A 17,426-nucleotide genomic window follows, 5' to 3' on the forward strand; every position below is an offset into this window, starting at 1 on the left:
CAATTATAATACTTAAAGTAGCCTACATTTAAAATAGGGTACTTTTTACTTAATTAGGGTCTTCGTTGTGGTACTTTTAGGCTTCTAAAGTAAATATGTCTCTGGTAATTTCTACTTTTACTTAAGTAGGCTACTGAGATTCAGTACCTCCTCCACCACTGACTGATTACGGTACATATTTCATACACATACATATTGTTTCTGCTGAAAGGAGGTAGCTGTTGGAGGAAGATTTGCTGAAATGTGAGGCAGCCATTTTCAGCCTATTAATGGGGATTTCAATGGCTCTGACCCCGAGCCCTTTACGCACAGCCAAGTTTATTGTGTGCGCTACACATGGTATATTTACCTTTTGAAGATGTCTCTCCACTGCATTGACGTAATTAGTGGCATTGTCTGTTGTGATGGAAATCACAGATCCTCTTTCTATGCCAAAAACGTCCAAGATCTCTTGAATGCATTCGCCTACATTCTCTGCAGTGTGGCTGACCTTAAAGGTCCCATGACATGGATTATTTCCTTTTCTTTAAACGCTTTTTAACGTTTCCTTAGGTGTACTTATATTGTTAGTATGATTTTTACATTTAAAATTTAGAAATAAAAAGCATTTTTAGATCCTGATTTTAGTCCTCTGGCTTGAATGCTTTGTTTGAAGGGGCGTGTCTGCAGTGAGACTCCAAGTAAACCACAACTGATGTGATTGGCTGACATCGTTGCATTCAAAATGCGTTCATGTGGAACCCCTCTCAAATATATATATATATATATATATTTTTTTTACTATTACAGCTGTCGAGATTAACGAATCGTGGATTTGTTGATTATATAATTATTTTTTCGATCTTTTCCCCATCACATGAAAGGCTGCAGTGATGAGTAGACAGAGTCTGTTTATCGCGTGTGTGGCGCAGGGAGTCGGTGGGGACTGAAAATGTTACGTCACGGGGGAGCGACTTACAATAATAAATATAACCAGACTACGCCACGATGGGAATTTCACCCAAAGATTTTAATCAAACCACCTTTTAAAAGGGCAAACACAGGTTCGTATCACCAATTATATACGAGTCAGAGACAGAGGTAACAATATAAAAATAATCTTTTTATTGACAGTTAAAACCAATATTAAAATAGGCAATGGAGCATTTGGTTATTCAGCCCAATGGGCCACCAAGAGAAATTTGATACAATGCCAAAAGGCAAGGGGCTGGAGCTTACCACAGGACAGCGGCTGACCAAACCACACCACCTATAAGTGAATCACGGTGTGCACACACACACACACACACACACACACACACTTGAAGACGCACCACAACACACTGTGAGAAATCACTGCACACTGTGACGGGGGTGCCACCACCTAAAATAAGCTGGTCCTCTGCCCTGGTGCCCAGACCCTGCCAAGACAAAAATATTTATATTTATATGAAGAAACAAAACAACAATATAAACCTACCACAGAAATAAACAAATAAATGGAAACAGGAACAAATTCAACAAGATATAAGAATATGAAGGCAGAAAGGAGGTCAAGCAATTAGGACTTTGTCGTAAAACAATTCAAATATCAAAAATAATAGCAAAGAATGCAACTGATGCAGGTAGACAAAATCAATGAAAAACAACCAGAGCAACAATATTGAAAAAAACAAGAAAGAGAAAAAAATTATATTTGAAAACAAGAAGATAATATTAGAAACCCCAAGGATTGTTTGGGGAAAAAAGGAAAATAATAATAATAAAAAATAGTTTCTGGAAACAGGACAGCAATGCAGCTGTAAAAGGACACAAGTGCCTCAAATAAAAAGCAGCTACTGGCTTCTCCAAACCTATACACAAAAACGAGACTCTGTTAGATTGGTTCTCTCCCATCCCAATACGGGAACAGATCAAAAATCTCTTACCAATCGTCAAGGAGATTTGAATAGCACACACGACAGGACTCTTACAACCAAGGCCAGGGTAGGAATCAACAAAATTACAGCGACTGCATTGGGTCTCACAGCTGCGACAGGGGCAAGTTATCGTTCTCAACTTTCAGTTGCTATAATATGTGCATCATGAATAAATACACAAAGCATTCTTCCTACCGTCGTTAAAGTCTACGCACGGCTTGTTTACATAGCCGCACGGCAGCAATCCCTGAATCGAAACCGATGCTCCAAATTAATTGCAACCTATAAACACACATGAAAACTGTATTAACCAAATAACGGAGCCACAGCCAACACACTAGAAGCGCTTTCTGCTTACCTTGATGTTTGCTAGCGCCAGGGAATGACGGAAGTGCGGAAGTGACGGATACGCGTTACCGACGCAACAATTCAACAGGTGACGTATCTCAGGTAGCACATCATTTACCTTTTTATAGCCTGTGAGCGCCCTCAATTGGCTAAACACGGCAGGTGACGTAACAACTGCCACACGTGGATGCAGTGATCTCGTCGTTATTGCAACACGTTTTCTCACAAAATGCTTTCACCACAGCTAACAGCAAACACATGAATACAGTAAGAGCTCCGTTGTGCAGCATAAAAGCACCATTCATTGTAACGGCAGTTTGGGCAAGTGTGCAGATATACTCGCGATGTGTAACCGCTCCGGAAAAAAGCGAGAGTTCTTTGATCGCTCTCTGTAGTTAAATCACAATTTAAATAACAGATTTGTTTCATGCTACTAAGAGAAACAACGTGAAGTTGATCGTTTAGTCACTGGCTTGATTCACTGATGCATAAACAGTATTAAACGATTTAGAAAGAAAGTCTGTGTGAACTTGAATGAGACTTGGAGCAGTAAAGGTTTACAGACTATAAAATACCTTTTTATAGATGGAATTTTTGCTTCATTCTCACAGTTGACTGACCAATTTAATATACCTGGTACTCACTTTTACGGTTATCTGCAGATATGCCATTTTATAGCTAGTATATACACAACCTTACGTAACTTTCCAGAGATAACTCCTCTGGATAATATTAATGACATCAATGCTCGTAAGAAGGGAGTGATTAAAGAAATGTACTGTTTACTGTTAGAAATACACACCCCTTCTCTCTCAATTATTAAAGCACACTGGGAAAAAGTTTTGGCGATAAATTTATCAGATGATCTTTGGGACTCTATGCTGAAGAGGGTGCATTCATCCTCTATTTGCGCAAGACATGGACTCCTTCAATATAAGGTCCTTCCTCGTTTGCATATTTCTAAGGAAAAGTTGGCTAAGTTTTATCCAGAAAGTGATCCAATGTGTAATCACTGTAAAGCGGATATTGGTTCACTTTTGCATACCTTCTGGACATGTCCTAATCTCGATAACTATTGGACATCTATATTCAACACTTTTTCTGAGGTGTATAGAGTTAATTGTACTCCCTCTGTTTTGACTGCACTTTTTGGGGTGGTACCCTCTAGCATTTCTTTAACTAAACACTATTCAAATGCTATAGCTTTTGCCTCTTTGCTTGCATGACATCTCATACTCTTAAGGTGGAAACAGGAACATCCTCCAACACATGACCAATGGATCGCTGACATTATGAGGTTTTTAAACATGGAGAAGATGAGATGTACTCTAACTGGTTCATTGTCTAAATTTATTAAGTCATGGCAGCCATTCTTAAAATATATGGAAACTTTTAAAATGTGCACTATACCATGTCATGGAAAATCAGCCACGTCTTAAATGTGATGGCTTAACTGGCTTAAATCTGATCTTATTTGTTAAACTGATTATTTTATTTTAGTTATTATTATGTTATTTTTAGTTTTTTTTTTATTATTATTATTTTTTGTCTTGTTTGTCTTTTGTTGGTTTGGTTTAATGGTATTTAAACTGCTTAATTTTCTAACCTTAAATGTCAAATTTTGTTGTCTTCTATGTTGGGGTTTTAGTGGTTGTTGTTTGAAAAAAGGCACAGCAGAGAGAAATTTCATTGTGCTATGTGTTGTAAGCTGTCAAAAATCATAAAGTAAATTGTATATGAAAAAAAAGATTGTAAGAAGAGCAGAGAAAATAATAGGGTGCCAGCAAATGCAGCTGGAGTAACTGTACTTGGCAACATATAGAAATTTTACACACCCACTTCACTCTGAATTTTAATGCTCCCATCTGGAAGGAGATATATTCCTTTGTACCAGTGGAAGTTATTTTAAGTGAAAGGTAGGCAGGTATTCTTTATGATAAATTTTTTTGTGTATATGTGTGCTCTTTTATATTATTTGAGTAATTGTGTCGTATGAGAAGCCAAAGAAAAATTTCCAGAGTGCTGGACAATAAAGTTTAAACCCACTACTTTTGGATTGTTTAATAAAAACACCCACCTATTGCTAATTTAACACTTGGAAGCACCAGAATGCTTTTTAATATAACACAGATTGGATTAATCTGAAAGAAGAAAGTCATATACAGCTAAGGATGCTTTGAGGTTGAGTAAAACATGGGCTAAAGCCCTATTCGGACGGGACTAGTTTTACAGGGGGTCGTTGTAGAAGTTTGTGTTTCACAGATGTACTTGATTTTAATCCTGTATGAATCTGCCACGTCTGTGTTCTTCTCACACAACCTCTGTTATAATTCCAGAGAAAATTACCTACTGTTTTTCAGCAAACTCAGTGATCCTCTGAAAAAACTAATCCTGTCCAAATGTCTGATTGTTATTTCACAATGCATTTCTTTGTGTGTGTAGCACCCTCTTCCCTCTCAGTAATGATGTACTTGAGCTCTTAAGGCGGGTACTCGGGTTCAAACTTTGCAGTCTCTCGACTTATTATAAGGGAACTCTCTTAACACCCTTCAGCACAAACACTATTCCCTATGTGTAGCTATAACCCTGACTTTTTATGTGAATATAAATTAACACAATACGAAATATTCAGATTAACCTTCAACTCAACCACTCGATGAAATCACTTCAAATAATACGATTACAATGTTTATTAAAACAAATATGAATTTAGATGAAAAATAGAAAATATGAAACAAAAGGGCAGAATAAATAAAAAAGTAAACTACAATTAACTGCCTCTTTTAAAATGAGCACAATTGGGCAGTTAGAATATTAAATGATACACAATCTCAGATAAATGTACTTTCACAATTGTATGTCAATCTACAGAGGAATATTAAAGTTAGCTGTTGAATATGACTCTTTTTACCAAATAATAAATCAAATGTCCCTCAATATAGTTCTTACACGGTTTTAAATGCCCATCTATTTACATGTAAAATATAAGAAACTTCCCTTTAACAGAAAATGAATATTAATAAATCAAACCCCTTGTTGCAAATAAAGCAGCAGTTATAATTTGACAGATAAACACATTAACTCACGTGGGCCCACACACACACACATACACACCCAATCACGCTCACCCCTCGTTGCAGGCCTGTAACCGTTGCTCGCGTGCGTTGTGGCCACAAAACAAAAAAGATAATTGGCCGCTTCACTCCGAAGAGCCAAATAAATATTAAACTGAAATACCTTAACCGTAGTGAAGAGTCCTCCCTTGTTAGGAAACTTTAATCCCTCGGTTCTCACTGATATGCACGTCCTAACAACCTCGCGATCCCTCGTTGCCAGGGGAACCCTGAATCTCTCGGTAATGGACTATATGCACGGCCACTTCCTGGTTTAGATAAGTCAGCTCAGTCATTTCCGGTCAAATGTGCAAAATCAAGCGGCCGTGAAGATGTCTTTCTACACTCGCTGCCTTCAGGATTTACCTCAAGTCAACATCAATGATGTACACCGCCTTATTCAGGAAAACTCCAAGGCTTCGTCCAGTAAACGGGAAAAAGGATTTAAGCTGTACATATCCAGTTATATTCATGACTGTGAAGGTAAGTTATCGATTATTAAGACTGCTGTTATGATGTTGTTTACGAGATAGGATCGCTAGCAAACATCCAAACAGTTAACGCGTTTTTAACGTTAGTTGTCAGCATTTAAATTTACAATTACGTGTCTAGGTACTCTCCCGTGATTACCAGGCTCGACATATACACTAGTATGTTGATATATCATTAAATCTTTAAAATACCACAATGTTATTTAGCTGCTGTCTGTAACTTTTTTTATTTTCAAAATTTACACAATTTATATGAGCGAATACATCATGAATCGATTTTCTAAACCGTGTTTTTGTCTTATCCTGAATCACTACGTTATACACCTATAATAGTGTTTATATTGGGACTATTTTAGACCAGTCGGTTTGTATCACTATGTATGGACATCCCTGCGTGACTCGCCATAGACATAAACATAGAGAAGTAGCTCCGGCTACAATGTTCTTCCGCAAGACGCATGCATTTTTATTAAAAGCTTGAAATGCCACAGGTTACAGATTTTCCCTTTTGAATGATGTTCTCTTATCTGTATGACTATAAATAACAGCAGGCAGTATAAGATGTTTCCACTGCTGAGGAAAAATCCAAGTGCATGTGTATTGATATTCCTAGTGTTTTTATAATTGTTTTGTTTCTCAGTTTCTGACAAGAACGAGGCAGGAGAGGTTTCTGTGAGGGCAAGATGCTTCAGGTCTATGAGGAAAAATGAGAGACCACACAACTTGAGTGTAGGGGAATGAGATCAGATTCAATGTAATAAAATGTAATAATGCAGTGTCTGCTCTCTTGGAATTCAATGAAAAAATATATAATATATATATATATATATATATATATATATATATATATATATATATATATATATATATATATATATATATGTATGTATAAAAAAAATTATGCAGATAATGATTGTAATAGACCAATGTTTGGAGTTTACAAAGGCTTACAGCATAACTGTTGCTGTCAGGACAATAGTTCACTGTACCACTATATCAACTGCACACTGTGTATTCTAACAAGTATATACACAGTAATTTATTACAAATACGGCCTATTAAGATTCCCAGAGAGTAGAGTTAGTTAGCTTGCCAACATTTGACACTGTAGCCCAAGGAAGATTCGAACACTAGATACAGTGCAAACCAACATAATTCAACTAATGATTATTTATTCCAGTAATTAGTGACTATGATTGCCTGAATCCTAAAACACAGAAAATATACAATTGATATCTTTTTCGCTTACAGGTTGTCCTCAAACACACTAAACCTGTTGAGCTGATGGCCTGTCAGTGCTCATGTGTGGCAGGGCTTGCTCTATGTAATCACATTGCAGCATTGCTCTTCCAAACAGCACATTACAGCCAACAGGGAGCGGCAGCTGTCCCCCCGACTCACAGCTGCACAGGGTCTGAGCAGCAATGGCACAAACCCAGGACCCAGGTGATGCTGCTCAACACTATCACAATTAATTGTTAATTTACACATTATAATATAATCCTACATCTTCTTTGTTAAGTTTTGTTCTTGTTCTCACATCAATTTCCAATAACACAGATAGTGCAGAATCTTTTCTTATGAAAATAGGTAAATCATGGAGCTAAAGTAAACTAAATACAGCACAAATAAGTTCTTATACAACATTCATTTACAGGGCTTTAAGCCTGGTCCAACAAATGAAATGGTGGTATTGTCAGCTAGGCCCAAGGAGAGAAGATTGGCAGAAGGCATCAGGTAAGGTGTAGAAATGGGAAGTTGTTTTACTACATGCATGTGTTGAAAATATGTATTAAACTGTAAAATACTTTTGTTCAGACTTGTTTATGATCACTGTAATCTACACATTACATGAACCTTTAATTAACACTGTGTGCATTTCTTTTATGTGTTTTCAGGAGCAACCTGTATAAAGCTGCCTGTAACCTGACCTGTTGCCTTCCAGACATGTCAGTTCTACGGGTGAAGGATATTTACGAAGGCATGTCGAAAGAATCTGCTCCTTTAATAGCCACTATGGGTATTTCAGGGGATGTGCCTTTAGTTGACAGTGCTTTTGGAAAAGTCCAAGAAGGGAGTTTACTGTCCTATCAACTTCCAGCATGGAGCCCACCAAAGACCTGTCCACATAGCACTGCACCACCACGACCATACTTACCTCTGGATGGCTACTGTCTAGGTCCCTCAGAGTGCTGTTTTGTGTTGACTCACCATCAGCAGATGCACATGACTTCTCTAGCAACAACAGAAGTCATGGCACACGAAACTGAGATGGGCACAAGACAACAAAGCACAATGAGGGAATGGCATTTATTGAGAAAGCCACGTCTAACCTCCTCTAGATTCAGGTAACTGTAAACTATACTGTCACATTCAGCACATTTTGTTTTCTCATTTAAATACTCATTTATTGTCATCTAATATAAATACTAAAGTTATTTTTATGTGTATCAATTTATGTCTAGAGAAGTTTGCCATGTGAGAGGGCAGTCCTCAGCGGCGAGTCTAGCGGTGAGAATTTTGAAGTCAGGCTATCAGTCTGCAGAAATGAAACGGGGCCTTCAGATGGAGCCCAAAGCTATTGAGGAATACTGCTGCATTAAGGAGGTAAATCACTACCCTTGTGGTTTTATCATCCACCCCGATGCACCTTGGCTTGGCTCATCACCAGATGGGTTGGTGTACGGCCCTAAAGCTGATCCTGTGTTTGGACTGGTAGAAGTGAAGTGCCCAAATTTGAGAAGCTATGTGGACTGTGCCTACATTAGGGTCTCTGGTGGAGTGCTACAGCTCAAACAGTCTCACACTTACTACTGGCAGGTGCAGGGCCAACCATTCATTTCCGGGATGAAGTGGTGTGATTTTGTTGTGTTTACTGAAGACGACATGTTCATACAAAGAATATACAGAGATGAGGGAGTCATTAAAACAATGAAGCAAAAGGTTGATTACTTTTACTTTAACTTTTCAATATTTGTTAACTAATGAAGTATAAATTCAGAACACACAAACAGATAACATGTTTATTAAAATACATAATTTAATCAGTTAACAACAGATCCTGTACATTTGTGGAAACAATTCAAAATAAAGCATGGGGCAAAAAATATGTACAAATTGATGGAAACTGATTGAATGGCTTGAAATGTTTCAAGCCAAAAGTGTTGGAAGATAAAAGTAAAATACAATTAACAAAGAGTATAAAACATATAAATAATGTAAAAACAACAAAAGTAATTATATTACAGTTAATCAGATTTTTTGTGAATAGATTTTAAGTTTAAACTATGAGATGAATGATATATACAGAGAAGAAATCTAGAGGCATGTTTAAGATATTTACAAGGATTAAGAGAGGATAAAAACAAGAGGCACTTTTACTTAGCCCAAGCTTTTACAAGTGGCCCACTCTGATAATTTAACAGTAGGCATGCAACTGCATAAAGCTGATTTATGCTCCCAAACATGTTTAAGGGGATGACCGTATCAAAGAATTTAAATTCCTTCAGTCTACGAATTAGGCGCTCAATGTGCACTCTGAGATGTGCAATAGATTGGGTCTCCCTGACCTCGTGCTTTGGCATCTGAGGTCTCCCAGCGAGGAATGCAGGCCTGTACACCTTACAGGGCACACAGTCATCCACAAGGAAGCCTCTGTCGACCATAATTGCCATATCTGGCCTAAGCAGAGTAAGAATACCTGACTCTACAAAGATCTGTTTGTCACTTACTGAGCCGGCAAAAAGGGAGGAAACAAAGGTTACAGCGCCATGGGGGGCCATGCCAATCATTCCCTTCAGGGTACAGTGGGACTTATAGTTTGAGTATACCTCACTCTGAAGTAAAGGGGAGGAGGGTGTTTGACACCGGAGCTCGGTGCAGTCCAGAATTGTGGTGGTGTCTGGGTAGTCTTCAAACTCTGATGGCAAGTGTTCCTTAATTTTGTCTTGAGTCATCCAAATGCATTGTGAACCAAGAACAGAGAACAGGAAATTGCTCCAGGTCAGAATGATTCTGCTTACAGTAGATTGATGCACCCCATACCGCTCAGCTAGGTCCCTCTGCTTCAGACCAAGAGCAAGGTAGTTCAGGAAGAGGAACAGTTCATCTATTGCCTGTAAGGACTGACAGATCATAACAAAATTGTATTAAATTGTATATGTAATTGTCAAAACTAGTAGGTGTACAGTAAAGTTACAACAACAGATATCTGATGGTGTGGAATTTATTTCCATTCATTCTACATTAAATTCTAAAAGTACTAGTGTTGGTCATAATGTGAACATCCTGGCTTCAGAAAGTAAAAGTCCAACCATGTTTTGAACAAGTAAATGATAGGATGCATAAATTCTGTAGCCGGAGAGTTTGGACAGACAACAGACTTACCATGGAAGCACTTTGCTTTTCAGATTCAATGTTTGCAGTTCCTGCTCTGGTTACTCGAACCATGAATCTCAGTGATGGTTCAATAACCTGCCAAAACCGCATCAGATGATCATAAGATGAAAACCTGTAAATAGTGAAAATGTCAAAGCATTGATATTTCTTGCATATAGCACCATACATATTATTACATAAATACACACCAGGTCAGAGGTGAACCTGAAGTAGGAAGTGACTTGCACTGGTCTATTTATATTTAAGCTTCAATGTTTGTGGTTTGGACACCGTAGTGCAAAAAAAACCTAAACCAAAATGTTTTTAAAATAATTTATTTCATACTAAGTATACTAAAAATCGATATTTACTGACATAATGCTTGAAGTTTAGGATATAAATATTACAATTAAACTTTATTTGGAGTACTTCTTTAATGCACGATGCACATTAAGCCTATAAAGTGTTTTAATATTAAATAATATTTTATTTTTAAATGTAATTAGTAAAGATAGTATGATCACTGTATAATATCAGTCTTTAAATGCAAGATATTTAAAGTGTTCTTAAAGTATAATGCGTTTTTATTAAATTAAATATGTCTACATACCTGGTATAGAAACGGATATCACTGTCAGAACCGGTAAATCGCTGAAGCCCAAAACGCTGTTTGAGTGACATCTGTTCCATCTGCTGCCTCACATGGTCGATTTCTTCGCGAAGCCTTTCGTTTTCTTCCAGAACCAAGTCAACAAACGCGGGCTGCGGTGCTGCGCTGTAATCGTGGTCGTTGGTAGATATACGTTCATAATATTCCCCAGTTTCCATACTCTCTGGTCTCGTTCTCCTTTCCCAAACTCCAAGCCTTCTCTCTCCAAGAGAGTAATTATTCCAAGGGAACAGTACAGGTACGGCACCAGACTTCAGCCTTCGCCTCCCTCCGACTTCAGCAGGCTCCTTGAGCTCTTCTGGCACAAAGTGCCGACTACACACGCGTGTATGGTGAGATATAATAAAATTGTCTCTTTTTATATTTATTATCCATTTCTTTCGCTGTTGTACGTCTGAAGGGAAAGTATGAAAACTTATAACTGAGTTGAATTTCGCTGAGGACGAACACTGAGGGACACAACAGTGCTCAGCTGACGTTCCCTCACAGCGCTGAAATTTAAATGCCTTTTTCATTTCCGTTAACCTAAGTTATTACTTTATTTTCACGTAGATATTGAATAAATAATAAATTAAATAAATAAGTTCTAGTTCAAACTGTATCTATAAACCACTAGAGTCTCAAGGAGTTGGATTTGAAGGTGCCGCCCACTAACCTAAAAGTACCACAACATCAAATGACGTTCCACCGGAAGTTCACGGGCTGACTTATCTTTATGCGGAAGTTCCAAAGAACGCTCCGTGCATATAGTGAATTCAGGGCGCTACCTGGATGTCCAGTCGCTAAACTTCTCCTTATCACCGTTATTCACGTTGATATTAAAAGTTCACTTTAGTAGTCACTATTTCGTTTGTAGTAAGCACTAACTCGTCTGGAACTCACACAAGTGTACTGACAAACAGAAAGTTAACTCAGCATTCAGCCTACAGCCAGCGAACTTTGTGAAAACAAAACAAATACTGCTAAATAAACTATTTCAATACTTTTTGTTGCTCAAAAATAAATGAAATCAATCAATCCTATCCGGATTAATCGCTATTCTCTCACACATACAACGGCGCGCTTTGACACACACCTGTTCCGTTCGCTTTCTTTCTTCTTCTCTCCTTTTCCCATCCACTCTCAAGAACCAATCAAACTTCACATTACGTAGATATCAGGCGGGCTTAAACAATTATTCACCAATGAATAACGGACAAAACTAACTTGTTAGTAAAACCCACGTTTTGCACATGTATATTACAACCAAACTATAACACAAATGATGCTCTTAAAGGGGTAGATGCCCATATACACATTTTAAAGACCTATGAATTCAGTACCCAATAAACATTATTATTAAGAGTCCTAAATACTTTTTATTTAACTTTGAGGGGATTATACCTGGGTTACATGTGTTTTGCCCAACATCAATTACTATAAACACTCTTACCTAGTGCATGTTTGATGTATTTGCCTCCCGTCAAAGAAATAAAATTAAATAATAAAATCAAGAGCCAGATCACATAAAATGTTAAGACTGGCTATTGTAATATCAGCGTCAGGCAAGATTACTCACGTTCCTTTCTGCACTCATTTACATAAATGTTTTAATTACATATGAACCTTTATAAAAATTGAAGGTCCCGTTCTTCTTGATTCCATGTTTTAAACTTTAGTTAGTGTGTAATGTTGTTGTTAGAGTATGAATAATATCTGTAAAATTCTAAAGCTCAAAGTTTAATGCCAAGCGAGATATTTTATTTAACAGAATTCGCCTACAACGAACGACCCGTTTGGACTACATCGCTCTAGTTCCTGCAGTAATGACGTCACTAAAACAGTTTTTTGACTAACCTTCGCCCACATGGATACACAAAAAAATGGGCCGTGGTCCTGTTGCACTTACATGGAAAAGGAGGAAGAGTTGCATTTGTGTTTGTCGCCATGTCGTCGAAACGCTGTTATTTTCATCTCGGAGTCCAATCATCTTTGTTTGGCCTTCCCAGGGACACTGTACTTTAAGATTTATGGTTACAATTCATGTTTAACTTGGTTCCCGAAAATTTTAATCCAAATGTAAAACCATGTGCAGCACTTGCTCAATCTCAATCGGTTTAATGCCGGATTCGCACAAAGATTATTCTTGAAAGATGGAGCAGTTCCCTCTTTGTCTGGAGAAGGTGTTGTTTATGGATCACAACCGGTAAGTGTACTTTATTATTTAAGTTGTTGCGTTTAACAGTTTCTGTAACTTTTTACACAAAGGGCAACGCTGTTTAGCTTTGTAAACTAGATGTTAGGGCTGTGCAAAAAAATCGAATGTGATTTTCATGCGCATCTCGTCAATAAAAAAAACGCTCCTGTGATTATAAGTACATCTCCAGCACATGCTCCTGCCCACTTGCTTCTCAAAACTAGTCCAAAACTAGTCCAATCGCGTTTCCAGCAGTGTTAATTTCGTTGACTAAATATTTTCGTCATTATTTTCGTCACGAATATATTTTTGCCGACGAAAACGAAACGAAAACTAAAATAGAAGGCACTGATGGAGACTAAAACTATGACTAAATTGATTGACATTATCGTCAACGAATAAAGGACGAGACGAAAATAGACTGTGACGAAAATCAAATCAGCAGACAGGAGAGATGCGAGGAATGAGCAAAAGAACCGGCAAAACAGAACAGACTGCATGAGAGAAGAGAACCAATCAGAGCCTGACTTATTGAGACGTGAAGCGAAGGTTTTCAGTTTTTATGAGCTCCCGGGAAGTCGGCATTCGAAGAGGTGATAGGGACTTTAAGCAACAGCCTCTGGTGGAACGGCAACGCCATTCTGGCGTTGTATTGCGCCTGCGCGAATTTAACTGCTACTTTCTGACGTTCTAATTTAACGGTCTACTACGGGAGAACAGCTGATTTGCCAGAGTCGCTACAACGTGAGAGGTTAGGTAAATAAATGTTATGTTTTTAGACTTATTTACATCATACAATATTAAAAACTCCTCTTCTGACAAAGGATTGTCATTTAATGCCAAAAGCAATCCTTCTCTTGCTTTTTTAAATTATATATTTTTTTGGATCTCAATAAATGAATTAATGCTGCGTTGCGCTGTTCTGTTTTACCGTTGCTTAGTGACTTTTACGTTCTTGGCTACAGCGGTGTGACGGCAAACTTCCGGTCGCTGTAGCCGTTCCATTCGCAGCTGTTGCTTTAAGTCCCTACTGTCTAAAAGAGCGACAAAATGTCCACAGCTCACTTCACGTTTGACGACGAACAAAACAAAACAAAGTGTAAAGCACGCGGAGCGCTCATTCGTGGCAAGAACACAACCAATTTGAAAAGACATTTACTGACGAGCCACCCGGACATTTTCTCAAATGTAATTTTATAACGATGTTCTTTTGTTTATTGAGCTAAGCAAAATTGGAATAGTGCAGTGCGTAGATGTTGTAGCATTAAATATTACGAACTGAAAAGTACTGTAAAATAGCCCCTTCTTCAAATTAGATGCGAGCACAATACTAATACGTAATATCATGATAAATACATTTGATTAATACTAATGTTTAGTATATTTTATAATGTTCTACTTGTTGACAATATCACAAATATTTCTATATTAGTCATGTGAAACATGAATGTTCACATCCTATCATTATACATACAAATCTAGCAATATTGTAGTATTTAAAACATACAATATTGCTAGACAAATGAATACCTTATAAAATCTTGTTACTTTTTTTATCCACCTAGCTGCCAACTTATTAAATATTTACTTTAAATGTATGCACTTATTGTTCAGCTCAGCTGTAAGCTTTAAGGTCCTGGACCTAACGTTATTTTTCTTTTATTGATGGTCAATTGGCAGCTAGTTATTGTTTACATTATCATGACAGTATTTGTTGCTGCATAAAAGCTTTTGAATCGAAATAAAGACACAGTTGTGTTGAAATAAAGTTGAATTTGTGTTTTATATATTTTGGTTAAGTTTGTTTCCTATACCAGCTGTAAAAAATTGTCTAGTAAATCTGTTATTGATTTTAGTCTTATTTTAGTCGACTAAAATACCAAGCAATTTTAGTCGACTAAAATAAGACTAAAATTAAAACAAATCAGATGACTAAAACTTGACTAAAACTAAAAAGAATTATAGTCAAAAGACTAAGACTAAAACTAAATTAAAATTTTGTGTCAAAATTAACACTGGTTTCCAGGAGAGCAGCCTGCGCTCAGCTGGTGTTTAATCACAACACAGGAACCGCTGGCACAATCAGAACTCGTTACGTATTTCTGAAGGAGGGACTTCATAGAAACAAGGAAGTCATCAGCCCGTTTTTATGACAGCGAAAACAGCGGTATACAGATAGGTGAATTGTGTGAAAAATGCTGTTTTTTTACATGCAAAACATGAACACATGTTATATTGCACACTGTAAACACAATCAAAGCTTCAAAAAAGCACTCACTTTAACCTCACTTTAACATGGTTTTGCTATACTAGCCATTTACAGGTGCTGGTCATATAATTAGAACATTATCAAAAAGTTGATTTATTTCACTAATTCCATTCAAAAAGTTAAACTTAAATATTATATTCATTCATTACACACAGACTGATGTATTTTAAATGTTTATTTCTTTTAATTGTGATGTTTATAACTGACAACTAAGGAAAATCCAAAATTCAGTATCTCAGAAAATTTGTATATTGTAAAAAGGTTTTATGTTGAAGACACCTGGTGCCACACTATAATCAGTTAATTAACTCAAAACACCTGCAAAGGCCTTTAAATGGTCTCTCTATGTATTCTGTATTCTATAATGGTTTTGTAGGCTACACAATCATGGGGAAGACTGCTGACTTGACAGATGTCCAAAAGATGACCATTGACACCTTGCACAAGGAGGGCAAGAATCAAAAGGTCATTGTAAAAGAGACTGGCTGTTCACAGAGCTCTGTGTCCAAGCACATTAATAGAGAGGCGAAGGGGAGGAAAATATGTGGTAGAAAAAAGTGTACAAGCAATAGGGATAACCGCACCCTGGAGAGGATTGTGAAACAAAACCCATTCAAAATGTGGGGGAGATTCACAAAGAGTGGACTGCGGCTGGAGTCAGTGCTTCAAGAACCACTACACACAGACGTATGCAAGACATGGGTTTCAGCTGTCGCACTCCTTGTGTCAAGGCACTCTTGAACAACAGACCGCGTCAGAAGCATCTCGCCTGGGGTAAAGATAAAAGGACTGGACTGCTGCAGAGCGGTCCAAAGTTATGTTCTCTGATGAAAGTAAATTTTGCATTTCCTTTGGAAATCAGGGTCCCAGAGTCTGGAGGAAGAGAGTAGAGGCACACAATCCAAGTTGCTTGAGGTCCAGTGTAAAGTTTCCACAGTCAGTGATGGTTTGGGGTGCCATGTCATCTGCTGGTGTTGGTCCACTGTGTTTTCTGAGGTCCAAGGTCAACGCAGTCATATACCAGGAAGTTTTAGAGCACTTCATGCTTCCTGCTGCTGACCAACTTCATGGAGATTCAGATTTCAAATTTTTTTTTTTTAGAATCTTAATCTTACTATCACTCTCTGTTTTTTAATGTGATAAAATATGACTTAATTCACACCATATTTCTGATATTATTGATCAATCTAATCAGATTAATTTTGATCGTTCACTTTTATTTTATATCCGTGAGTGAAGTACACCTTCATTGCGTTAGCACTCGTTAGCTTGTCATTAGCATTTTTTATTCAAACCTATCGCTGTTTTCTTTTCTCCTCTCCTCTCTCTCGTTCCAGTTTTCACAAGTTCATCAAACAACTGTGCCAATGACCAAGACCACAGGAAACAGATGATTCTTCTGCACAATCTGACTTTGCTGCAGCCTGGAATTGAACTACTGGTTTCGTCTGGTCAGAGGAGAACTGTTTCCACCCCCCAACTGAGCCTGGTTTCTCCCAAGGTTTTTTTCTCCATTCTGTCACCGTTGGAGTTTCAGTTCCTTGCCGCTGTCGCCTCTGGCTTGCTTAGTTGGGGTCACTTCATCTACAGCGATATCATTGACTTGATTGCAAATAAATGCACAGACACTATTTCAACTGAACAGAGATCACTGAATTCAATGATGAACTGCCTTTAACTGTCATTTTGCATTATTTATACACTGTTTTCCTAATGAATGTTGTTCAGTTGATTTGACGCAATGTATTTTGTTTAAAGCGATACATAAATAAAGGTGACTTAACTTGACCTGAGTGCCAAAGCCACCAGCACCTGGTTTAAGGATCATGGTATACTTGTTCTTAATTGGCCAGCAAACTCGTCTGACCTTCACCCCATAGAAAATTTATGGGGTATTGTGAAGAGGAAGATCCGATACGCCAGACCCAAGAATGCAGAAGATCTGAAGGCCACTATCAGAGCAACCTGGGCTTTCATAACACCTGAGCCAACCTGGTATCACGACAAGACGTGAAATAATCACGTTGGTCCACTCTGGAAAACGTGTAGAACTGATTGCACTATATTTTTGCTGTTTTATGTTT

General features: G+C 37.6%; 3 protein-coding genes across 3 annotated transcripts in view; 2 read left to right on the forward strand and 1 right to left on the reverse strand.

Moving 5' to 3' along the window:
- The window catches only part of LOC127955916 (gastrula zinc finger protein XlCGF57.1-like), a 703,806-nt gene that overhangs the window by 542,230 nt on the left and 144,150 nt on the right, over positions 1–17,426 (forward strand). The window lies entirely within an intron of this gene.
- Positions 5,605–8,307, forward strand: LOC127956049 (uncharacterized). The gene is made up of 4 exons (XM_052553807.1): positions 5,605–5,842; positions 7,102–7,296; positions 7,508–7,587; positions 7,749–8,307. Exons 1-4 carry the CDS (start codon positions 5,741–5,743, stop codon positions 8,200–8,202), a joined length of 831 nt encoding a protein of 276 aa, XP_052409767.1. The 5' UTR covers positions 5,605–5,740; the 3' UTR covers positions 8,203–8,307.
- LOC127955965 (uncharacterized) lies at positions 9,137–11,641 on the reverse strand. The gene is made up of 3 exons (XM_052553677.1): positions 10,838–11,641; positions 10,237–10,360; positions 9,137–9,974 (listed from the first exon to the last, which is right to left on the reverse strand). The coding sequence occupies exons 1-3, from the start codon at positions 11,410–11,412 to the stop codon at positions 9,228–9,230; spliced, it is 1,446 nt and encodes a 481-aa protein (XP_052409637.1). The 5' UTR covers positions 11,413–11,641; the 3' UTR covers positions 9,137–9,227.

Source organism: Carassius gibelio, chromosome B4 (assembly GCF_023724105.1).
Source record: "Carassius gibelio isolate Cgi1373 ecotype wild population from Czech Republic chromosome B4, carGib1.2-hapl.c, whole genome shotgun sequence".
Classification (NCBI taxonomy): domain Eukaryota; kingdom Metazoa; phylum Chordata; class Actinopteri; order Cypriniformes; family Cyprinidae; genus Carassius; species Carassius gibelio.

What these genes read in the sequence shown, in the direction of transcription:
- LOC127955965 (XM_052553677.1), bottom strand. Translation starts at nt 11,412, where the DNA reads ATGAAAAAGGCATTTAAATTTCAGCGCTGTGAGGGAACGTCAGCTGAG. An exon ending in GATATCCGTTTCTATACCAG is followed by an intron (nt 10,361 to 10,837) that starts GTATGTAGACAT and finishes CACTATTTACAG; the next exon opens with GTTTTCATCTTATGATCATC. An exon ending in AAAAGCAAAGTGCTTCCATG is followed by an intron (nt 9,975 to 10,236) that starts GTAAGTCTGTTG and finishes ATGATCTGTCAG; the next exon opens with TCCTTACAGGCAATAGATGA.
- LOC127956049 (XM_052553807.1), top strand. Translation starts at nt 5,741, where the DNA reads ATGATGTACACCGCCTTATTCAGGAAAACTCCAAGGCTTCGTCCAGTA. An exon ending in TTATATTCATGACTGTGAAG is followed by an intron (nt 5,843 to 7,101) that starts GTAAGTTATCGA and finishes TTTCGCTTACAG; the next exon opens with GTTGTCCTCAAACACACTAA. An exon ending in GGCACAAACCCAGGACCCAG is followed by an intron (nt 7,297 to 7,507) that starts GTGATGCTGCTC and finishes ATTCATTTACAG; the next exon opens with GGCTTTAAGCCTGGTCCAAC.